Raw genomic sequence first — 26,933 nt, forward strand, 5'->3', positions numbered from 1 at the left:
TTGCTTGGAAGATTTTAAGGTTTGTGATATATAATTTTCTACTACTTTAATATAACTCTACTAATGTGGTTCTCTGTTTGGTGGAGGTTTCCATAAAGATTTTTCTTTAAAGTTCGTTGTATGTTGATTTTCAGTAGGATGGGGTTTGTCGTGAAAGATTCGCGAAGTCTTAGTTTTCTTATTGAAATTAACGGTTTTGTTTATTTGTAAAAATATTCTTCAAAAAAATCTATATATTTAGATTGGTACAAAAACATTTTTGTTTTTTCGTACTCAGGGAAATATGTCTTAAATATTGTTAGCTTAGGTAAAACAATAAAGTTATATATGTATATATATGAACGTAAACATTAAAGTAAATTTATCCCTCACTCTGTTCACCTACAACTCTAAAATCCGGGGTTCGATACTCCGCGGTGGACAGAGCGCAGGTAGTTCATGGTGTAGTTTTAAGCTATAAAATAACACCAACCTCCTTCCTGCTAAACAAATACTACCTCTGTTATATTCAAACAGTAATTGTTCTCCTTTAATTAGTTTATTTTTGGTTTGATCTTCTATTAATAATTCATGCTATTTCTCTTGTTAACATGTACTATAAGGTATCTCTACGTGTGTTTCTATCACTGATGTCTTCAAAGGTTCAATATTTAACACCCTTATAATTTCTAATAACAACTACATAAACACAAGTCTTTCGAGAGTTAGAAATTGTACTTGTCGAAATTATTTTTATGTACCAAAATGATTATACGGAAATGACATTTTATACATCTTAATACTGAACAACATAAGTTAGGGTAATATTGGTACAGCATTCTGATTTTCTTATTTTGATGTTTCCTGTAGACTTGCAGTCTGTGCTATTATTCACTGTTAATCAGTAATGTGGAATTTATTTTAGTTGGTAAGCTTCAACCAAATTTTCTTTCAAATAAAGCATTTTTGTGTGTTAAATCAAACGGATAAATTCACACCATCTGTAATTATTAAAGTATAGTCAGTATTTGTTAAGACTGTAAAAATATTTTTGAAACAACTGAGTATTTTTCACGCTGGTATGAAAACTTCCCTGCTCATCTCAGTGTTCAGGCTATCAGTATTTTCTTGTGTCTTTATATCCAGTTTTACTAGTCACAGTCTGAAGCTGTCAATTTCATTTTAAAAATAAAGAGATTTTGCTGAAAGTTCACAAAAGGACATTTCTTTCTTCTTGCCTAACGACAATGGGGCAACTGGCAACAAAGATTCTATTTTTGGAACAAGAAAATAATAATAAAAAACACGCAAAAGTGATTACTCATACCTGTCATTTTCAAAAGGACCTCAACTGATAAGCTGTCTTATACCTGTCAGGATCGTTTGTTAAGTTAACAAGTGTTCTTTCTTAAGTAAAGACAAATGAATAAGATTGACTTCTTCGTTTTGGGATATAATCGTATGGTTGTACGGGCTTGCCTTTAGCAGTAGCGTAATCGCACAATATCTCTTTTATACTTCGTCTCCTATTCTCTGTTTAATGGGCTTATTCAATTATTTTTTGTAGTGCTTCACTGATTGAAACTTCTATTATAGAAATAATATTATACATATATATATTATGTAAAAATATAAATTGTTTGATGTACGCGCCAAGAATTACATGATTGCGCCAGCAAAACAATGTAAGTTATAACACTTATACACTCACGCAATCATGTAGCCCCCCAGCGGCACAGCGGTATGTCTGCGGACTTACAACGCTAGAATCCGGGTTTCGATACCAGTGGTGGGCAGAGCACAGATAGCCCATTATGTAGCTTTGTGCTTAATTACAAACGAACAAAAACAATCATGTATTTGTTGGCGTACATCTATAACAATAACATTTTATGTTTAGATAATTATCTTGTCAGGGTTGTGCAAAGTTGAGTACGCCTTCGATGTAATACAGATAATTACAAAATATGTATATATTAAACATATTAAAATACATTTATAGTATGGAAAAGAGTTAAACGGAAATCGCACCACAACTTTTAACACTTTGCACAATAAAACTGTATTAAAGACGGACGGCGTCGAGTCCTCTGGACATACTTTACATGTTTCGGCGGTGACCAGGTGTATGTCCAGAGGACTTGACTCTGTTTTTAATACAGTTTTATTATGCAAAGTGTTTAACGTTGGGGTGTGGTTTTAGTTCAGGTACCCTATGCACAAGGACCGTTTTTAATTTCTTTATGTGAACCAGTGTTCTTTACACGTCTTAATACACATCATTCAGTAAACATTTTCAGGTTGAATCTCAAAACATTATATATCAAGTTATTTACACACATTTTGAAGATCCTAAAGAAAATTCAGGGAAAAATTGAGTTTCGGTTCCTATATAGATTATGCAAGTTCACAAGTTTAAAACAAAACCTTTCTGTTAAAACATACACAGTAAATAAATGTAAAGTGACGGATTTTTTTTATCAGTTTTATATGAACACTTTCGTAAAGAGTAAAGTAGTAGGTAGAAGAATATAATTAACACTATTCGGGCACATTTTAAACGTCACTATTATAATAAGTGTACCAGCAGCTTCTAAGAAAGACACCATATATATATATTTATTTATATGAATCTCAATCTATCTTAGAAAATTCTGTCATGAGTTGATCTGCTTCAACGTCTAGAAAACATAATTTCGGCCCATAAAGCCACTAACTAAAATATTTTACACCTATAGTTTGATGTTCATGTTTTAACGAGGTAGGATATAAAAATGAAAAAGAAGTTGTTGTTTAATAGAAAGAGCAAAAAATTCGAACTAAGATCATTGCAAAAAAAGAATCTTTATACAGTTAGAATTTGTATAGTAATATTTTTAACAATCACAAAATTAAATTTAAAGAAAGGAGAAAAAGTTTTAATTTAAAAATTGAGAAATTAACTTATAGTTTTGTGAAGCAGTTACGTAGCCCATGAAAGACTCCGTGAAAGAATGAGATTAAGTTACTGTCAACGTATTTTAAATGTCTTTTAGTAAAGTATACCGATGTTGATGTTTTCTTTTGCGCAAAGCTACACAGTTGGTGGGAGAAACGAACCACAGATTCTAACGTTGGAACTCCGGAGACTTACTGCTAGCTCACCGGGAGACAACAGATCGATAAAAAGAAATACAATCAGAGAAAGAAAAGGAGAACTGCAGAACAGAGAAAAATAAAAAGTAGATTAGAGAAAAAAACACGCCTCACTAGCTTGCGACAAAAACAAAGCTTGTTTTTAAAAGAAGTATTAAAATGGTATCATTTTTTAAGAATTATAGGATCAAGCAGTCGTCTTATGAAGTCGCGATAGGCAGAAAATTCCCTGAGCAGGGTACTAAATCCGTTTTCTAAACCCCAAAGCAAAGATATTGTGTATTTCAATCTAAATATCTACTACATATAAAAAAGTCGGTAACACGCGACTCTCAGATTGCGAGTCGAGTGCCTTAACCACCTGGCCATGCCGCGTCTGTGAGCTTTGTTGTCTATTGTAAGTTGAGATATCTCTTTATTTTTTCCGAACACCTGAATTAATAAAACTCACGTTTAGTCAACTGGTGAGATTACAATGTCGAAGAATAATTTTGGATCTATATGTAGGTGTAATAATAATCGTTTACACAAATATAAATTTTTATACCAATTTCATAAGCTGTGATTTTTGTCCGCCATAGTAAAATCTACATACGCTGTATAGATGCATCCTGTTCGAAAAACTTTAAAGAATAAAAAGATGAGCAATCAAACGTGTTCATAATGTTAGAAAAAAGGTAAAAAGGTACTATTCTCCAAATTCGAATCCCTCTCACACCAAACATGCCCGCCCTTTCAGCCGTGGGGGCGTTATGATGTGACGGTCAGTCCCACTATTCGTTGGTAAAAGAGTAGCCCAATTGTTGGCGGTGGGTGGTGATGACTAGCTGCCCTCCTTCTAGTCTTACACTGCTAAATTAGGGACGGCTAGCGCAGATAGCCCTCGTGTAGCTTTGCGCGAAATTCAAAAAGAAACAAGAAACAAAGCTCACATTGTGACCAGTTTAGAACTAGCCAATAAGGTGGATAATATGCTCTTAACTTTGAAAACTGATCAGATGTAATTTTCATCAAAATACTGATCTATTATCCCCCCCCCCACCAACAAAATTGGTTGGATTAATCAAATCCCACCAGGTCAAGTTTTAAAAATAAAAACATTGTTATTGCCATCGAATAGTTCTGATGTTATCGACTAAAAAGGCCTGACAAAAGCTGATGTTACTCAAACACCCAGTTGTTCATACTATAAGCTTTTCTGCGAATGTTACGTATATTGGTAAAACATAGCAGTGTCAAGATAAAAAAAACGTCACATTTTCCCTTTATTTATGCATAACCTTTCTCTTTTTTTTTCAAGTTTTCTTAATATAAAGTTAATGTACGATTGAAAGATCTGACAAGAGTAATTTAATCAAAACTGATAATATTGTTTTCTAAGTAAGCTTCAGCTTTCCATGACAAAGACGTAACTTTCAGCTCTAAGATTCAGAGGGACTAACATCAGCTTACTAAACCTTGCTGGCAAAAGATGCTTTAAAATAATAACATATGTTTGCTCTAATGCTTTTGGAAGCTCAATTAAATAACATACAAAACACTTTTCTTGTTGTATTTAATTCCTGATTACACCTTAATTTCTTATGGTCCTTCGTCGTGTACACAGTTAGCCGCATTTAAATTACTAATTGTTAGATATACATGACTGTGTTAATGCTAAGTTATGATTTGGATTGTTTAAGTATAGCACGAGTGTTAATTATAGTTATTTTTAGAAGCGATAGCTTATTGCAGGTAATCTTTGCATTTTGATTCAACTCGTTTCTGTACTTTTTTGATGATCCCTATTCCCCTTTTTAAATTAATATTTTTTAATTATCTTCTTTCTTACGTTTTTCTTTTGTTAATTCATGGAGAATAAAATTTAAGCTACATACGTGCATATGCATTCAGTTGTATGTTACATGTTTTTCAACAGTCTACTGCTGCATTGGCTTTTTTTCCTCCCCACCATTATTTACTGAGCTAGGTGGTTTTGTGCTTGATGTTTCGTGTAAAAACACGTTTAATAAGCGTCTAGTACAAAGGAAACCGCTCACAACAACATCGCATACATTAATAGCCATGTAAATCAACTTTCAATGAAAAATAATAAATTTTTTTAAATAGGTCATTAACATTTACGGCGTTTCATATAGTACATATATATCTAGGTTTTGGTGCAAAATACCCAGCCGATTTTGCTGTAAGCTTGTAAAATAAAAATATGAATAATAATAATAATAATAAAATACCACTCACAATTTCAGCGAAGTACGAAAATCAGTAGAATAAATCATCACTCATAAGGGTAGAGAAATCTACTGTGGTAATCGTTTACTGTTAGAAAACTCACTGAAATAGTTGCTGAAAACCAGATAGAGACAAAGTACAACAGTGAACTCGAGAAATGATGAATCCTCAACGTTTGATTTAACTTATTTGTCAAGATATAAAGAAGTAAATATGTACCAAGCAATCTGTGTGTTAAAGTAATAAGTACCTTGAGTTTAAGTGTGTTCTGGTCCTGTGTATTTAAGCCATACAAACATTTTATATTTTCAGAAAGGGAAGGGAAAAGGCAAAGATAAATTGTTCAATTATTATAATTGCAAAAATTACAGAATGGGTTTACGTAAGTAAGAATAATTATAATATACTAAGTAATAGATTTACCAGTATCTTTGTAGTTACAAAATATCACTTAAAATAATTAGAAATATTTTTCTTGTGACTGCACGAATCGTAAAATATTCTATATTCCTCCTTCCTAGTAAGAAATAAAACAAGACTAGCCCTTTTAGTAGTCTTTTCTGAAAGGATGAGATATTTACAATACGAGGTTCTATTAAGGAAGAATTCTAAACTTATTTTGACTCAAACTTTATATTTTCCTGAGCAATCTGGTTAGATATTGAGAAACGTAATCTTTGTGCGTGGCAAATATCATATAACTTCATACTTTATGATAGAAAACATTAAGATATCTTACAACAAGCACTATTACCACAGAATCGTGTAAAGTTCTCAAGAGAAAAACACACGAAGATTAGTGGAGTAATCTAACTTATTGGTTCCTTATACAAAGCATGTATAACTATAGACTTCCGCTGACCAATTGCTGATGTACTAGTACCCATGTTCAACTATTTTATTGATCGTTTTTGCTAAGCTGTATCGTCTAGGATAACAGTAACCAATTCACTAGTGTTTTGTAAATCCAACGTTATTGCCAAGTAACACCTTAATGTCGACTTGTAAATTTTATTAACGTTTTGGCATTATTCTAACGCATGTTTCTAATGCGGCTCACTACTCCAAATGTTTAATAAGATGAAGCGGTTCTTTAAAACCGTCATTGTAAAAAATATAATTATGTAAATAATGCGATACCTAGTAAAATAACTCAAATGGTCTAATTATCTCACCGACAAGTTATTAAAACTAAGGTTCTGTTACTACATCACTAATATTATCTCCTATTCACTATTTTGTCTTCATTAGAAATTATTTTTTTTATTGAGATATCACTATAGTGATGAAAAATACAAAAACACATAACTCAACATTATGTAATATGATATTCATTATATGGCTTTTGCCAAATCCCTAATATCACCTCATACTTACATGCTTTATGCATTTCATTTTGTTACCCTAATTATCATATAGCTATGTTACATTAATATTGCTATTCAATTAGCATGGAACATGTTTTTCTTATAATTTCAACCTAATTATCATTTGATAATTTCGGTAACCTGATGTCGCTACTTAACTATATGACATTCATAATACTCTGAAGTCCAAACTCTAGCATTGCTATATAATTAGCATTAGAAAACATCCATTCTTTAAAAAAACCAAGATTGAAAGTATGTTATTTTAGTGCCACATTGTTCTTAATGAGTCAACTTCTGATTCCAAATAAGAGAGGAAAATAAAGTTTTAGATTTATATTTTTGTCCCCACAAGTCACTGCCAAAGAAGCTTTTTTGTTCAATAACGAAACTCGTAAATTGTGTTGGACGACGAGAGACATAAGTTTTTTGAAACATTATTTATATCTGCAGAATAGAATTTTTAAAGTTACGATTTAAGGCCAAAAGTATTGGAAAACATTAAGTTCTACAAATTGAAGCCAGTAGGTCTAAGTGTTTCCAATATTTCCCAACTTTTAACGCTACCTGATAATCATATAACGTTTTTCATTGTCGAAACTTTGCTATCGAATTATGGCCTAACATTTTAAATACTCTACTCACGTTACCTATTGTAATCGTATGCATGACACTCTCAATACTCAAGTATCACAACCTAATTATCCAATATTTCCCAACTTTTAACGCTACCTGATAATCATATAACGTTTTTCAGTGTCCAAACGTTGCTATCGAATTATGGCCTAACATTTTATATACTCTACTCACGTTACCTATTGTAATCGTATGCATGACACTCTCAATACTCAAGTATCACAACCTAATTATCCAATATTTCCCAACTTTTAACGCTACCTGATAATCATATAACGTTTTTCAGTGTCCAAACGTTGCTATCGAATTATGGCCTAACATTTTATATACTCTACTCACGTTACCTATTGTAATCGTATGCATGACACTCTCAATATTCAAGTATCACAACCTAATTATCTCACAACATGCTATATACCCCATTGACTCCTCATAATAATAATAACATGAATTTTTAATACGCAGATATCGCTACTGATTATTAATGTTAGTATACATATTGCTCTTATTATAAAATATAGTTTTAATTAATATTCACAATAGGCTGTTTTAGCTAGTAGAAATATAGTTTCTTTTGCGAATTCATTGGTTTGAATATTATTAAATGTCTATATAGTATCATTGTTGCATCTTAAATTGTAATATTTTTGCTTTGCAGTGCAAAGTAATTTACCAATTCAGAGAAAAAGGTATGTGACAAACTCGCTATTTTTAATACTATATATTCGTGCCTAGTCAAAGTACCTCACAAAAGTTATGAATAATTTAGTTTTATCTGATCAGTTGTTAGAGGGAGCAGTGCAAAGTAATTTACCAATTCAGAGAAAAAGGTATGTGACAAACTCGCTATTTTTAATACTATATATTCGTGCCTAGTCAAAGTACCTCACAAAAGTTATGAATAATTTAATTTTATCTGATCAGTTGTTAGAGGGAGAAGTTACTTTTTAATAAAAAGGGATAAATTATCTTCTTTAAACTGCCTCTTCTGAAACGATTAATCTTGTCAACTTGAGACGGAAATTACAAAAATAAATTAGTTGATTTCTGAGTGGATGTCATATGAAAGATATATTTTTGCCTTCTTTTTTATTCTTTGGTGAATCCATGAGTATTGATTTTTTTAGGGAGAATTGTCTCAAAAAACGCGCGTCTCGTTATGGAAAGAATGTTTTTCAATGACAACGTCCAATATGAATATATATAGCTGTAGAGGAATTCATTTATTTATCTCACAATTGAAAACAAATTATCAACAAATATGTGAGATATGTATACCGTATCTCAGACTTCGTTTAAAAAACTTCCAACGCTCAAGATTTGTCTCGTTATAGTCAGATAACATTTAGCCTCGTTTAGCCGTTATTCCATAAAGGGTCTCTTAACTGAAAAGAACATTAAGTGATAAATTTTTATCATTACAAACCCAGTATCAAAGAGATGAAATACGAAATTTCTTAGTGGAAATAAATGAAATGATCTTGAAAAAACTGATCCAAACATTATCAGTTTATATAAAGATCCTACTATCTACCTCTGGGAAAACACACACACACCAACCAAGTTTATAAATTAAACTCCTTGGATTTTGTACTCATTTCAGTTGTCATTGTAGTAACCTATATTTCTGGCTTATCTAATAGACTAATTATACGTTTTTACTTACAGTTAGGGCATAAATGGCAGTGCAGTGACTGCGTGTTTACTGTGATTAAACCGAGATAATTCCATTAAGCAATATCTTCACTGAGAATTAACTAAAGTATATAAAGAAAAAAAATCAAAGTTTATAGCTTTCTCAATTGCATTTACTTTGATTTTTTACAACAAACAAGGTACCACGTTTAAATTTAGAAATATTATATAAGCAACGAACTTATCTTAGTTTCCTTTTTAGGTGTAATTTCTATATAACCCTTGGGATGTAACCATTGGAAGCTCTATTTTAAGACCATTGTCTACTCCCATAGTCATAAGATCCTTTGTGAACGAGAAATAAACTGCCCTTGCAGGTCAACACCTACTAGAATATTCGTTAATCCAATCCCTAACTTACATCGAAGATGTTAGTCTTAGAATTTCCATGGATCATACTGTCACTCCATCCGGCTATAACTTAAATAGGCTGGTATTAAATTTATCATTAAAGAGAATGTCAAAAATCCTTTACTGTCTACGTTTTTCAATTGCCTTTAACTCCTAATTTCGCCTGAACTGTACGTACTTTTGGTTTGAGAGATTTTTTAGAATTCTTAGCTGATGCGTAAAAGGCAGAGTAGAGATATAGCAAAATTCTCTGAAAACCGGATTTGTAGATCGATTAACACATCCTTATACCTTTTTTGTAAAAGTAGAAAATAATTTGGTTGTAGCTTACAGTTAAATTTTACTTTTTACTGAAATTAAAAATAGAAGAAGCAACATAACCTTTCCAAAGTGTAATTGTGGTTGCTTCCATGGTAATTCTGATAACATTGACGATTTGCTAAGGCATCAGTGAAAGTTAATATCCATTATTAAACTTGCAATTATTTCTTGCAACCAAAACCCATTATGTCTATTTGAAGGATTAACTATTAGGAGAATAATTATGTTACATTGAAATTAAAAATAAAGAAAGAATATTAAAAAAGTAAATTTGACATTTGTTCTACATGAGCTTAGCTTACTTTTAATCCATCCATTTCAAATATTCTTCATATAAGTAACAAGCACAAAAACTTCTTATGACGCAGAATGTAGTCTAAATATGTCAGCGTGCTTACATTTATTAACTAAATTTACGATTATTTTTTATTTTTCTGTAAACCAGTTGCAATGAAAGGTTTTGACTGTGTACTACAAATTATTTTATTCCGTCCTAATAGTAAATTTGAAAACAAATATTTACTCAAAGTGTCCAGTTTCAACAATTTAAGTAAGCATTTGAGAAATGTTTAATTGTAATGTTAGTAGAATCATGAAGTTTATCTGTCAAACTTAATAAACATAAACAAAATCTTAAAGTGTTTAATTTTGACAAAGAATAACACTAATGAAAAACAAAGTTTATGTGATCTAATTCTTACTTAAATGCTTAACAAAAGAAATATGACAAAAATGTAGTTTAAAATAATTCAAACTGTAGGTAATTACTATCTAAACAAATAAATATTTTGATATGTACCTAGCTTCAAAACTAACAGTTATTATAATGATTGTAGAGAGGTATTCTGATAAAACTGTTAAACGCATCTTTCTAATAATCTAAACCCATGGGTTACATTTGTATTAGAAATAAACATTAGTAAACAAATTGCTTCAAATGATTTAAGGCTTAAATCACTGTGTTTTTAAACATAAAAAAATGTCTCTTGATCCAGACACAGTCACTAATATTTGACTTATGGGAATGTCACTCCTTACCCCGTGGTTCCAACATCGAAACCGTTAGTTCCAGTCTCTAGATCAAATTAAGTTTGCGTCATAACATGAAAGCACTAGTGTGTTGACTGTTGTTATGTCTACATGGTGTGAAAATTTTATTTAAGGCTCACTAAGTTCAATGAACGTGAACTTTAAGTTCTTGAAAAACGTCTAAATGTAAATAATGATCATCAATTTTTGTCAGGTAAAGTCTAATGGGCACGCACCTAGATGTCATTCAGTTTCAGTGGCATGTAAGCGTAACTTCATTCACATAAACGATAAACATAAATAAAATATATTCATATACAATCTGTATACAATTATAATAACAGAGAAAAAAAAAGTTGTATGTTGGTAACTTATGAAACTAAATCGTTACGACGCTATTAGATTTTGGAAGTTTAAATTCAATTATGTTACGAAAACAACGTTACACAGAACACAGCCAAGTCCATCACAGTTAAGCAACTATAGTGTACATCATCAATAAATTTGAAATTTACATTTTTTTGTAATAATAATTAAAAGACCGTTTACGACTACTATAATAGACTGAAACTTTATTATTTCTAACGATCCTGATTTTTATGTCAAGGGTTTCCATTGGATAGTCCTTAAAAAATCCTTCAACTATACTTGAGCTATTGGTTTTCGTAATTAGCTATTTGTCAGTGTTCTTCATTTCTTTCTATAAAAACTAGCGAGATTTTCTAAAGATATATTTATTAGTCGCAGGTGAGAACACCTTTTATTTTCCTTTCTGGTATAACAGTAATAAATTCTCTACGAAGTGGAAAATACATGAAAGTATATGTTTGTTCCACAAATATTGATCATGATCAATATCACAAACCCTGTGTTCCACAAATATTGATCATGATCAATATCACAAACCCTGTTGATGACCCAACATATAACGACGTGCATTTCGTCACCTTATTGAGTTTCGTTCCCATCAGTTGCCTACACTCATGGATTTATTGATGAACTGTGTGAAAACCAAATAACTTATTCGTGAATGTAACTGTAAGGAAAGGCAGTTGAACAAATACTCCGAATGGGCTTTCTGCGTTTCGTTTTTTTTGCACATCTTATGAAAAAAAAAAAAACTCTGAGCAGTTGCAGTTTTATCGTAGTCCCATATACATTGAATGGCACGTAGTCATTTGTTCACACATTTGTTTTTCATGCTTATTTCGTTATGTGTGTGAGTTATTAGCAGAGCTCATAATCGCTTCATAATATGAACCTCAATAAATGTAACCGTAACGAGTTCAACCTATGTTCTAACCTATTAATTCTTAGAGTTAATTTCAATAATCTCTTGTAACTCTGACAAAACATCCTTTCTTTATAAATGAAATAGATGACATATCTTCTGGTGCGTTCAAAGTATTTCAGTATTACACATGATATCATCCATCACTTGTAACCAAGAGTGTCTGAATAGTACTCCTTATGCAGTATCACAAGATAATAAATTATAATGTTCCATTTCAAATGCAGTTTTATTTATGAGTCCTGTAGCGACTTTAGACGTAAAATTTTTTTTACAGTTTTTCCAACTTACGTGCGCAAAATAACAATTTCTTCGTACACTTCTGGTATTACATTTTTATGATACCTTATCCAAACAAAATCTTCTTTGTCAGCGACGATGCTCCAGAAAGAAATAACTTGTGAAGGTAAAATCTCAGTTTGCGTGAAATGCAGAGTAAATTGCTGGTTAAATTTATGATCTCTTTCTGACTTCAAAATATTCTGTGAACATTATTTGAAAACATGAAAAGGCATTGAATATAATAAATCTTAATGCTTCCAGTAAAACGTACCATGCTCATTCGACTCTCTGTTTCCTGTGAATCTACAATCTCACGAAAATTTATCTAGGGGAAGTTAATTTCATAACTTGTACTTTTTACAGATCACAATATTTTTTCCCAATTGTCCAAAATATAAATACTAAATTCTTGTGTCTCGCTCTGAACACTTGAAAGTCGGTTTAAGGAAATAACGTGAAGCTCAGTTAAGTTTTAGTGTCTGAAACATGTTTCAACGAGAAATCAAAATTATTTGAAATCATCTTTGAATAATTATAATAATGATAAATTACAAACAGTACGCAATATTCCATTCATTGTGATTTGTGAGATATGGTGCTAAACATTCAAAATTTATAGTAAAGAAATTAGTAATAGCTCATATATAAAGCTGTCAGTCTTTTCTTTGTCTTGTACATTTTGTCCGGAATAATTTTATGATTTTATTTCCGTTTTTTGCAAGAACAATTAGTGGTGCTATTTTCATCACACAAAAAATATTGTTTAATTATTCCAATACCAATTTTCAAAAGTAGGATTAAACAAGCTATTTGACAGACATTTCAACATAAGAGCGAAATCGTGAAAATTTTGATGCCTTTATACAAGTTCAGCCAACAATAATGATATTGTAGCCATCCTCTGGACGGAAGTTATGCAAATTCATGATTAATGAAAGGTTATCTTAGGACATGAAAAATTGCTTCCCTTGTATGTAATTGTAAAAAAAAAACGCATAGAAAAACTGAAAAACACAAAATGTGAAACCGCAACCTTCATTCCAAATTTGGTGAAGATCCATCAACGGGGGGGGGGGCGAAGTATTAGTAAACAATTAAAAATCGCCCTTAAACACAGCAAAGTGCAAAACTGAAAATTCGTAACTACCTCTACATAGACGCAACAAACCTCCATACAAAATTTAGTGAATATCCATCTACAGGGAATGAAGTAGTAGTAAAAACTCAAAAACGGCCATAAAAACAGCAAAACGCAAAATACAAAACTGATAATTTGTATGTACCTCCGCATGGAGACAATGAACCTCCAAACCAACTTTGGTAAAGGTCTATCCACATCCTGCCAAGTAGTTACATGAACATACAACAGACAATATTATTATATTTATATAGATTCATGATACGCTTGTGGTATAATGTATTTCTACAGTTAGTATGACGCTCTTTCTCTCTGTGCATAAGAAACTCTGTTGTTTTATAGGTAAGGATAATATATTTGATCTTTCCAACCACCAGGTTGCAAGCGAAGATAAATATCAAGTACGATGTTGCCATGGTTTCATTTGGTATTATCGACATGAATTCTGAAAATAAAATAAGGGCTTCCATTTATGTCGCTTTTGATAAATTGGTAGTAGCGAACCGTGACTTGCATTCCTTCAATTTATATAATTACATATTATTAAACACAGCTTTTCCAGTGTATAGTGGGCGTGCGTTTTTGTTTTTGCTGTTCAAGGATATTGAAATAGTTAATGGAGTCTGACAGTACAAATCATGAAGGAAAAGTGGTCATCAGACACAAGTTAGCGCTTTTAGTTACAGCCAGAAACCAGTCTTGAATAAAATGATGTCAGCTGGAATCAAGATCTGCATGGCAGTCAGAGCACGTACCTAAGAGCGCCAATGGATAAGGTGTAGGCTATCCAATAGAAGTACAATGGATTATTAACCTGCAGAGACTGATGTCAATGATGATCGCTGGCCATGGCCAAGGATCCTTCCTGCGTCAAAGAACGTTGATGAAGATAAAAATTCAAGGTAAAAGCCAGGAAGGAGTTTGGTATTTTCCGATTTCTATCAATGGGAACATTAATTTTTAGAAGATACAAATGAACATATATGCTATTGATTGTGGGCAGCTATCATATTATCACCAATCCTCTGCCAAGAACACTTCTTCCAGTTAATTAATGAAGGGAAACGACGAATCTAAATTCTGATAATACTATTTGTGTCTTTCAGGATTTCACGTAAGTCTACGCAAAGCCGACCTTAGACTACAGTGGAGGTAGCAAGTTAACAGCACTCACTGCCAATTCTAGATCAACTCTTGTCTTATCAATTTGTGATGTTTGACCAACAGTGTTATTGTTTGTTGAAGGCCCTAAAGTGCGGAGCGCGTTTTTGCAGCAGCGGATCGCATACAGTGATCCACAGTCTAGGAACGCTAACCATTGGTCACAGACGGTCTTGCGCTTAGGTTTCAGGATGAAAGGAAAGGGGAATTACAATCTTGAGATCTGTCATCGGAAATCTAGGCCTGTGTGTCTTTAAAGAATTCAAGGTCCAGGCAGGCTATACTTGTGTACCAGATAGAAACAGTAAATTATCCTGTAAAATGGGAATGAATACGTAATTCTAGATTTTATTAGCTGAGTGGAATAGCTCACAAGCCTATTTATTTTGTTATTTTTAATGTATAAAGTGAAAACTAAAATGTATAACATTTACAGACCTGGTATCTGTATTGTCTTGGTACCTATGTCTTGGTTTTTGGAGATAACTTCAATGGATAAAGATCACATTTACTACTTCACTGAAGTGTTACACAGAAATTCCTTGATATAATCCCAATGTACCTCTAATGTCTAACCAAGGAGAAGTGTTACTAGCAATGAGCTGCTAAATTAAAAAGCAGCCATTAAGACAATCTGTTTGGGCCACGCAACTATATAGTAAAAAGAATATTCTCTGGTATATAACGTCATTACAAATGAAATAATGGACTTATTATGAACTTCACGAAGACTATTGCCATTATCTAGAAAATTCCTTCTTCTGCAGTTACTAAATTAAAATTTACACGGTCAGGAGATTAATAGTTTTGCTCTTGGGGCTCTACCAAGATACAATTGTTTAGAGCAGGGAACGCTTTCTTGGAGGGGAAACGGTCGTTGTTTAAACCAGAATAAATTCTTCTTATGCTATCAAGCACACTAATAAATAGCATACAGTTAGAATGCACAATGTTTTGGCCTTAGTCCTACATTAGATGCTAGATTCAGAAACACTGTTTAACAAGTTAAACAAGGCTTAAATTTATAACATTACAAAGGTAGACAATCCAAAATAAAAAGAATGCGTTTCGGCATGCATATGGTTGCACGAATAATGTTTGATGTAATCTAAATATGCAAAACACTCTGGTATATATGAACTTGATTTAAAATTGTAAGTATATTTTTTGCATCTCTTAAAATTTACATTTGTATACAACATCATTATCAACGCTCTGAAAAAAAGTTGGTACATGTGGCCTGTCGAAATTTGTGGAGGCAGCTAACCATGCAGAAACAATTGCTTCAGAAACTAGCAAAGAAACTCAATTCGCATTTTGTCTGATGAAGAACACAACTCAACGATTTTTAGGACCGTCATGGTGATGAATGAAGAAAGTGATTGAATCTCTTGTGCTGCTAGGTTTTGTGGGAAAAAGTCAAATAATATAAAAGTAACACTATTTGTTTTCAATAAAAATAATAACACATATATATATTCCAACAGCAGTGCATCAGTTCCCAACTTGTTCCTACCTGACTAAACTACTGTTTATTTATTATTATTTCAATCACAAACCTTAACATGGCTACGTACAACCAATCATTTACAATGATGTTTTCAGAAACTTACCAATACTATTATCATAATCAAATTACTGTTCCACTCAACTCGAGCCCACGTGACGTAATACCTGAACAATCATCCGCAGTTAATCACTAAGTATATTCATTACCTGCTCAACTATTCTTCAGCATTATCATAAGAATATTAGTTGTGTCTCACCTTTCCAGTTGTTAGTCACCTGTTCTTATTCAAGAAACTTTTTTTGTCTAGCAAGTACTTTCCGACATAAGCTCTGCTCATATTTCCGTCAAAAGACCTAGCACATAAATTATATAGTATGGCTTTGACAATTGAATAACCAAGAATTATTTAAGACAACTTTATAAACATCAAGTGCCCATCAGAGATAATATATCTTAATCCCTTGAATTCACCTATCATTAGGTAACAATAGTTCTACAACTGAACTGTTGTAATAACGACATATGTTCTAGTTCTGAAACATCTATTAACGCATACACTCACCAGATCGATATTAAAGGCATATACATTAATTTATGATCAGCAGCATGACTTGGCAATCATCTTTCTGCAGCAGTCCTAACATCAAACGATCACTATCACGTAGTTTCAAACCAAACATGTTCAGTAACGCACATACTTACTTACCAAAGTAGTTGTGGTATTCCAGGTTTCACTTTCACCTGATGAAATTAAGCCGTGTAATTACCATGATAACAAATATTTAATACCGATTATCACTGCATTAAAAATCAAGACTAGGATTGTAGCAAAACTAGCTAAATACGCTAGAAAAGCATCTTCTTTCAAAATAGGCCATTTGATAGCAGCTATTAATAACTGAAAGTGAAATTTAATCTTGAAAATGGATTAAAGTCACCAAAGTCTTACCTCATGACGTTCATAGTGGGATTGTATTTATAAGAACTGTATGTTTAACATAATGATAAGCGAATTCGCTGCCATTTCTAAAATCTGGTGTTACGTGTAATTATTGAAACATTACATTGATTGTAATGAAACTGACAAAGTACCATATATCACAAATAACAAAGAGCCAAATTATGCGCATGAGAGAACTGTGCGAATGAGCTGAATGAGTAAAGAAGAACACATGAAAAAACTAGTAAAAGATATTTGTTTCAGGAAATCAAGAATATGAAAGATAAAGACAGAGTCAGAGATAAACTACACATGATAAAACTTTATTCATATCTTGCTGTAATTAAATCCTACAAAATATGTTAACCTAAGTGTAGATCTAGGGAGAAAATTGATGTGCAACATAGAATGATTGTGATTGGAGGATTTCTAAACTTGGATGTTACGACGTGATGACATATGTTATGACAGAATCATAGTAAACACTTCACAACATCAAAGACTGTAAACACGACTAGTAACTCTTTTTAGTGTTTCAGATTATACCAAATTATGCGATGGTTTTTGTTGTCTTGAAATGTTTACATATTCCACAGTAATTACTGTACGTTGAATCCGAAAACGATATCCATTTTTCTCCATCACGTACAGATTTTTCACAAAACGTCATATGTACTTTTACATAAGTGAATCATTTTCGTTTAAATCGGATAAGATTTTGTTATGCTTAAATGTTGACAACCACTGGCTATAGATTTCTCTAGTCCAACCGCGACGTGAGAGTGTTATCAATAGCTTTAGAACCCAAACATAATACTAACAAATGTTCATTGTGGTGAACGAAATAATAATTTGATCTAAGTAAGAGTTTTATTCTTCCCGATTTGTAAAAAATCCTTACGTGATAGAAAAAAAAAGAATATTATTTTCGAAATCTGCGTAGCTGTTATTAAATCCAAACAATTTTTACGAAGTTTAAATTTACAGGCCTGTGTTATTAATGACTAGTAAGTGAGTATACGTCAAGGTGTAGTATGGTGGAAGAATGGTAATTTAAAATGAGCTACCTCTAAAGGCAGAGAAATTAGAAGAAAATATTTGAAATACATGAGCTTTCAAGGACTCAAGACGTGTTAACTAGAAAAATAATCGTATTCCTTGATACATTGTACACAGGTTTTATTACTTTTTGCAATAACGTTTTGCTTATGGTATTGTTGTGGAGTGCCAAGACATATGCGAACTGTGCCAAACAGGCCTATTTACCGTGTTTGTTAAAGGGCGGATAACCACAGGAAACTGTTTCAAATAATATTGCCTTTAATGTTCCCCATGGAAGCAGGAAATATGATATAGCACCGTATTTAGGACCTTAAGTGACCCAGAATAAACACCCAATGGTAGCGTAAACATGGATTCTTGGATTCACTGTTGTGACATTTGGAGAAAATGAAAAGAAACCGAAAAAGTAAATAGAAATATCATATTCTGTGCAGTTGCTGGTGTCCTGAGAATAAGATACAATCCGGCATATCGATAGACTTTCTCATCTCGAAAGAGATAGGAAGGTGAGGAAAAATCAAAATCTATTTAAACCGAGAAAGCTAAAGGTAAGCCAGCAATAGCTACAAAACGAATTAAACTCAGGTCAACCATGGCTAGTCAAGTAGCGTGAATAAGCAAGAAATAAAAACGTGGTCAATCTGTTGCCACTAAACTAAAGGAACAAACCTACTCCAGATGTCCTTCTACAAGGAAAAATGGTCCTTTTAGAGCAATATAAACCAGTTGTAGAAAACCATATCCTATAGCTTTCTGTAACCTGAACCTTGTTGGGGAGCAATTAGTACATTGTTACTGAGGTTCAGAACCACAACAACAACAACAAAAAGACGCGAAGCAGAAAATGGAACTTCAAATTTGAGCATAAGGAGTCTAGTGCTGAGGATCCGAACTAGAGTGCTAAATTTTGATATTATGTTAGACGTGATGTCAGTTATTTTGAATATTTATTCATAATGGTTTAGATGTAATCTGCTCTTTACTGACAAATCTATGAGTTCAAATGATTTTCCTTTAATTTTATTAGCTGAGTGTAAGGCTATTGAAAAATTATAGAAAGGTTGCAGTTTGTAAGGAGAGGAGTTTGATAACGATTGTTTCATATCTCTTTCAATTTCTATTTTGTTGCTCAAACAACATCAGAAAATATCTAATACACACAATCTATTAATTGGAAGTCTGAGTAGAAAGTATAACTATTATTTTTGTGCTAGGCTAATGTTTTACTTAATATGACGTGATTTGTTTTACTTAATATTTTAACTTCCAAAAGTTTTCTGAAGAGAAAGAGGGAGAAATCAATAAAACTAACAACGATAAGAAATTAAAGATATATTTAATTATCCTATATCTTTCTGTTACTTATGTTTATGGCATATTTTAATAGTAGAGTAATAAGTTCTACTCTGCTCCAATAAACTTATTATTCCAGGGAGTATTTGTTATGATGATGATAAGGATTTTTAGTTCTTAAAGATAAAAACTTCATTGGCATTGTATTTTACAAGCGAAAAGTTAATTTATATTTCTATGACGTATTTTTTTTTTATGTGCCCATTTCGATGGCAAATGGACATTACAGTTAATTTACTTGCATTACACGGCAGCTTAGTAATGTGTATTCATTTTAACATTTATTTGGTTAACCCATTAATATTAAAATGACAAGCTTACATCTGTTTTCAAATATCATAATACTCTGTAGATATTCATATAAGTTTCTATATAAAAGCACATGAATGCGTACACGTCTTATGAATTTGATGCTTTAGTCAGGAGCAAAGATAATTAACTGTGTTAGCAAATAAATCACGGTTGGGATAGTGAGTTAATGAAAAGACACATAGACCACTATATTCACTAGTTTGCTCAGAACTACAAATATTCCAAAATGGTATGTAATCTTATTAAGCTCCCATAACAATTTTGATTTCGCTGCTACTTTTAGAATTGTGTTCATTAAGTCGAGTTGAGAGAAAGCACTACAACAGTATACCACACTATGGTACCGTGTCTTGTATGTGTAAAATATGTTTACATAAAGTATATATAATTGGTAGAATGAAACTTAATTACTGTCTTTCCGTTATGTACATTATCTTTAACATTTCCTCTAATTCTTTAACACATATATAAGTTAAAACAAAGAACCGGGCCAATAACAAAGAACGTCCTTTAGATAAGACAAATAAATAAATTCAATTATGGAAAAAAAATATACATTTTGTCCTAGTGATAGAGGTAGCGAAACTAGATGTGTATTTTTTAATCGTTTTTTTCATTTTTCCTTTTTTGTTCCTATTACTTTTAAGCACCAAAATTAATTTCAAACTCTTTATAAAATATATTTTCTAATATATGGAACAACTTTCTGAGAAAAAAGTACAACGTCTTGAACTAGAAACTAAAGGAGTTATTTTATAAGGATATTACAGATAATTAATATATCCATAACTCTCCCCATTTAAGTATTTTTGCACGTTAATATATGACTTACATTAATATATATATATGTATATATATATCTTTATTACCATTTACTGAACAACCAAAAAAAAGCGATGTTAAAAAGAAATATTACTCACTCCTTGGATAAAATATTATATATGTATATATATATCATCGAACCATATTACTGTAACGTTACAAGGTAAAAGTGAACACAAAATAGGCCTAAAGATAATTAGCCTTACTTCACTTCTGGTACCGAGGTCAGAAATGTAAAAAAAAAAAAACTAGTATAGTTTAGTTATTATTTTAGATTATGTTGATCATCTGTTGTCTCATAAAATCATACCCTCCGAATATTTATTTCCTTTAAAGGCAATATAAAGGAACAACTTTAATATGAAAAATTCCGAATATTAGGTACGCTTAGAAATGTGGGATATTTGCTGTTAGTGTTTTTCTAAGGGGAAAACTATTTTTGTCTTTGTTCTGACTAAAAAAATCTCCAGTATATTATATTACGGTAGTATTGTGATTAAAGTAAAATATCTAAGTATTGAGTAAACAGTGAGATATAGAACTGCCAAAATCATCAAGTTCTTTCTTAAATATTATAGATCTTCAAAATGTAGAGATTTCTTACTAGAGAATATGAAAGATTTATATGTAATTTAAATTTTATATGATTTCATAGCTAAGCAGATATATAATGAAAACCAAAAATCGTCTTTAACGTTTTTCTTTCAGTTCTTCACAAAAACGTGAAAGTTCCAGTAATAGTTTTCATTCAAGGAGAGTCTTACGATTGGAATTCTGGGAATGCATATGACGGCAGTGTTATTTCAAGCTTAGCTAGTATTATCGTCATCACTTTCAACTTTCGCCTTGGGATCTTAGGTCTGTACATGTTAGATTATTTTAACTTTCTTTATTGGGAACTGAGGTTTGTATATGTTAAATGATTTGAACGTCCTTTATCAAAAATTAAAATACGAATAACAAATACGATCTATGATCCCGTAAAAACTAAACAGTTTAGTCTAAAGTTTTTGGAAGTTTAGATAACGCCTAGAACTATATCGTTCTATTTTAGGAGAGTAATAATGAAATATTATTTGAATGATATTATTTTGTTTCTTATAGGGTTCTTACCAGCATTAGAAGAAGTTACTCGTGGTAACAATGGCTTAATGGATCAAGTGGCTGCTCTCCACTGGATTCAGGAAAATATCGCAGAATTTGGTGGAGATATTCATAACGTTACAATCATAGGACATGGTCATGGAGCAGCATTCGTGAATTTACTGATGATTTCGCCAATGGCAAAAGGCAAGGAAAAATAACATTCCCTGTATCACGTTCTGTTTTACTCCCATTTCAAGTATATATTTTTTAATGTAATCCACTAATTTTGATATGAAAAAGCACTTGGTAGTACTTCAGTGTTTATGGTAAGCATGTGTACACTTAAGTGTTAAAAAAAAGGTATGACCGACACTTGTTTTACATGAAAGTTGAGTAAAGACATAGGAAGATATTTTTGCACATGAATAATTAATTTACTATAAGGATTGGCATTATAGTATAGTTTTAACCTTCCAAAGTTAATGTTAATTCTGATTAATCACTTTGCAATAAGAATGCAGTAGCGTAATTGAAATACTCTAAAAGTGAATTGTCATTTGTTTTGAATTTCGCGCAAAGCTACACGAGGGTTATCTGCGCTAACTGTCCCTAAGTTAGCAGTGTAAGACTAGAGGGAAGGCAGCTAGTCACCACCACCCATCGCCAACTCTTGGACTACTCTTTTACCAACGAATAGTGGGATTGACCGTCACATTATAACGCCCCCATGGCTGAAAGGGCGAGCATGTTTGGTGTGACGTGGATTCGAACCCGCAGATTGCGAGTTGAGCGCCCTAACCACCTGGCCATGCCGAGCCCAATTGTCATTTGAAAGAACAGAAGGAAAGCGCGCGAGATGTTTTTAGTTTGTTTTGTTTGTAAGTCAGTTCAAGGTTACACTGACGGTTTAATAATGTACTGTAAGTCAATTCAAGGTTACACTGACAGATTAATAATGTACTTAAATCAATTCAAGGTTGCACTGACGGATTCATAATGTACCGTAAGTCAGTTCAAGTTTACACTGACGGATTAATAATGTACTGTAAGTCAGTTCAAGTTTACACTGACAGATTATGTTGAGGGTATTCCGCTTTGTTATGATTAGTAACTAGTAGATTTATATTCTATTATGTAAGTAGGAACCGTAATATAACTACGACAAACATATTTTTGAGCTTAAAAAAAGACAATATTATTCAGAGCACTCTCTTTATTTATCTGGTTTCTACACCGGCCAAATCCTCTGGACTCATCTCGTGAGAAAAACTGCGCAGGTCTAAGAGTTAAAATACGTTCTTGCAAATGCTCTTACCTATTTTTATCTAATCTTTTAAAATAATTATTCTCTGAGAATACGTCTTGTAATCCGGGTTCTGTTCGAATATACAATATGGTTATGTTTGGCGTTGCCATAATAACATTTAATACAATATAGCAATGCGAATGTACAGGTAATTCAAAGGTGAAAATAGAGGAAAATAGAAACATTACTTAAGGTTTAACTTATATTCTGTTCTGTGTAATACATGATGATAAAGTTTACTAATTTGAATTTTTTAAAGAATTACAAAAATTTTCCATAATTTAATAGGGTTATTCCACCGTGGCGTCATGCACAGTGGGTCGGCACTGAGTCCGTGGGCAATAGCCAGACAGGCTCCGGTGTTCACTCGGCAGTTGGCTAGTAAGTTGAAGTGCCCGACAAAAAGCAATGTCAACATGGTATACTGTCTAAGAGATCGACCTATAGAACAAATATTGAACGTTCAGTTAGCTGTTCCAGACTATCTTACAGCATTTGGACCAACCATTGACGGAATTGTTATACCGAATGAGCCTGAAGTCTTGATGGGGGATCACAATAACCTATACAATCAATACGATCTTCTGCTTGGGGTGTCGAGAATGGAATTCTATTTTCAGTTTTCGGCAAATGAGGAGCGTTATGGTATAGGAGAAGATCGCCGGAATAGACTGTTCCAAACATTAGTTGGGAATATATATACATATCATTTACAAGAAATATTTTATGTATTAGAAAACGAATATACAGACTGGGAGAGAGCTGTAGAACATCCCATCAACATTCTTGAAAATACAGCAGATGCCATTAGCGATGGTCTCGTAGTGGGGCCATTATTTAAGGCCGCAAAGTACCGCGCCAAAGGAAGCAAGAAAACGTTTGTTTTCGTTTTCGGTCATCAAACTGAAAACTCCGAATATCCTAAGAGGTATGGATGCATTCACGGAGAAGACCTTCCTTATGTTTTTGGTGTTCCTCTAGTCGGAAAACTTGCACATTTCCAACATAATTATTCGCGCTCAGAGACTTCTTTAGCCCAAGCTGTCGTCTTGTACTGGACCAGTTTTGCAAAGAAAGGGTAAATATGTCTTGTTTTTTCCATTCTCTTTGATTTAGCTGATGAATGTTAAATAGAGATAGTAATAACTTCTGTATACAATAAAGCTAACATCTTAATTAAAACTAAAATGTTAATATGAAATATAAATTAGTTTATACTATTTAACTTGTTAAAGTGAAGTTAGGGGTACTTGGCTACTGCAATGTAGTTAAAATATAATATTGAAAAAAGGTGAATACTTATCATAATATTACATGAGCTATAAACTAGTTAAAGGACTTGAAATTTATAATAATTTGATCGCACTGAATTATCATTTGAGTCCTGTTATTAATTGTTTTGGCCCCAATCCAAATATCTTATAATAATCAGCTTAATTTAAGTCTGAATCCACGTACATTTTAAGCTATTAATGCAAATTAATCTTTATAAAATGAATTATACTTCATATTTTAAAAACGTAACTACTATCATTTCATCTCATCAAGTTAATTAGATGAGCAAATGGAAAAGTCGTATTATTTAACCTTGTTACCAATTTATTACAACTTGCTAAACATAGAATTGTTCTTGCATTCACATATTCAAAATATTAATCACAATACTATCTATACTTGTGGTTATTACAGAATTTTAATCAAATAAAAATAAAGCACACTAGCTCGTTATCGGATGTACGGAAGTAGTTAGTTAGACAGGATACCAGAATCCGTAGATCTCTATACATTTCAACTAAACAACAAGTGACCAATGAAACCCTACTCTATGACCGTCGAAGTGTGTAATTACTATCTATACTTGTGATTATTACAGAATTTTAATCAAATAAAAATAAAGCACACTAGCTTGTTATCGGATGTACGGAAGTAGTTAGTTAGACAGGATACCAGAATCCGTAGATCTCTATACATTTCAACTAAACAACAAGTGACCAATGAAACCCTACTCTATGACCGTCGAAGTGTGTAATTCTGTATAGTTAGCTAGACATAAAATGCAATGGATTCATGTATGTTGTTTACGGAGACATAAAGTAAGCACCACGAAATAAAAGAGGATTAAACTGAATTATCTGAGTGTCAAAAACTATGAGTACCTATAAATACTGTGTAGAGCTAATGTGCTAAACGCTAAAGCAACATCGTCAACAAGTACCTACGTAGACATTCAAGCTCAATATCGTTACACTGCGTTGACATACAAATATAAATTTGTTACAACTTCTCAAGTGTATAATTAGCAGACATGCATGAAAAATAAATATTTAACTTCGGATTGATTTCCTAAAGGTTATGGTGGTTTTTATCTAATTCAAAAATACAAAACAAGAGAAATATTGAGCGAAAATTAGAAATAATTTGAAAATAAAGCAGAAAAATATAAATAATGAATATAAGTGTAATGTCACAACACTATTCGCAGTCATTTTTTCTTTTTTAGTAATTATCAACTTTTTTATAGGTTGATACTTTTCAAATCCTAAAATAAAAGATAACAAGAGCAACATATACAAAGGAAGAACAAGCACCTTGTTATATTACATATTACAAATGAAAATCAATATATTATTCCATCATGCATCTTTAACTTCAATATACATATATTACCATAGTAAGTATCTTCAAAAATATAATGATGCTACCCAAAATAGTTTTTACAAATGAGCAACGACATATTTAAGTACGGGACGCATCTTTAGAAGAAAAAAAGAATCAATAAGTTACTGTAGTGTGTTTCTTCCAGAGTAGACTGCAGTATCATATTACAGTACGTAATATCAAGTGTAAAAATTAGTATTTTTCTAAACTACATAGTAAGACTAGTGCTCAACTATACTATCTGTTTTTTAGAGTAAAGACGAGTATCATATTACAGTACGTAGTATCAAGTGTAAATATCAGTGTCGTTCTAAACTACATAGTAAGACTAGTGCTCAACTACAGTATCTGTCTTCTAGACTAGAGTGAAGATTATTATCATATTATAGTACATAGTGTACAATGTAAGGATCAGTATCCTTCTAAACTACAGGGTAATATTAGTGCTCAACAGCAGTAAGCATCTTCCGGAGTAAAAAGCAATATAATATTACAGTAGAAATCTTCTATAATAAAAGCTATTATCTTACTATAGTATATATATTTCAGAATAAGACAAAGCATCTCGGTAAGTGTAATCCAGCTTAAGAATAGGCATCTTACTACAATACATATCTTCACGAGAGAACTATTATCTTACTATAATCCACATCTTCAAGAGCAAGAACCAGAATATCACTACATTATATATATACCATAGTAAAAACCCATATCTTATTAGAATGTGCATATTCAATAGTAAGAACCACTATAGTACCTGTATTTCAGAGTAAGAACGAGCATCCTTATTACAATACATATCTTCAAGAGTAAAAATCAGAATCTCACTACGGTATATAAATTACAGAGTAAGAACTAGTATCTAACAACAATGCACACCTTCAAGAGTAAGCATCAATCTTTTACTTTGGTACCTGTATTCTAGTGTAGGAACCAGTATCTTATTACAGTGAGTATCTTTTAGAATGAGAGTCAGTATATCTCGCTTTTATACAGTAATCAGTATATGCTATTACAGAGGGTCTATTCCAGGATAAGGATTGTATATTTTTACAATAACAGTTATACTTTTAAAATTGGCAATTACACCATCAAAATTAAGTAAATATTATAAAATACCGAATGAATCTTGTTTGTAAGAATGTAACTCAGTCGAACGCGAAAATAAATTGTCTCAAATGTTTTCTAACCTTTCAAAATACCAATACTTTTAGATATTTTATGGGATTACTTGTATCAGTTAGAATTGATTCAGTAGTTAAACGTA

The 26,933-nt window shown here is 32.0% G+C and overlaps 1 protein-coding gene across 1 annotated transcript in view; it reads left to right on the forward strand.

Annotated features, from left to right (window-relative positions):
* LOC106470452 (neuroligin-4, X-linked-like) overlaps window positions 1-26,933 on the forward strand; it is an 82,519-nt gene that overhangs the window by 41,563 nt on the left and 14,023 nt on the right. Inside the window, exons 3-5 of the mRNA XM_022399901.1 lie at window positions 21,325-21,474; window positions 21,721-21,906; window positions 23,297-24,086. Coding sequence (XP_022255609.1) covers window positions 21,325-21,474; window positions 21,721-21,906; window positions 23,297-24,086 — 1,126 coding nt within the window. The remainder of the gene's footprint in view (window positions 1-21,324; window positions 21,475-21,720; window positions 21,907-23,296; window positions 24,087-26,933) is intronic.

Source organism: Limulus polyphemus, unplaced genomic scaffold, assembly GCF_000517525.1.
Source record: "Limulus polyphemus unplaced genomic scaffold, Limulus_polyphemus-2.1.2 Scaffold105, whole genome shotgun sequence".
Taxonomy (NCBI): Eukaryota; Metazoa; Arthropoda; class Merostomata; order Xiphosura; family Limulidae; genus Limulus; species Limulus polyphemus.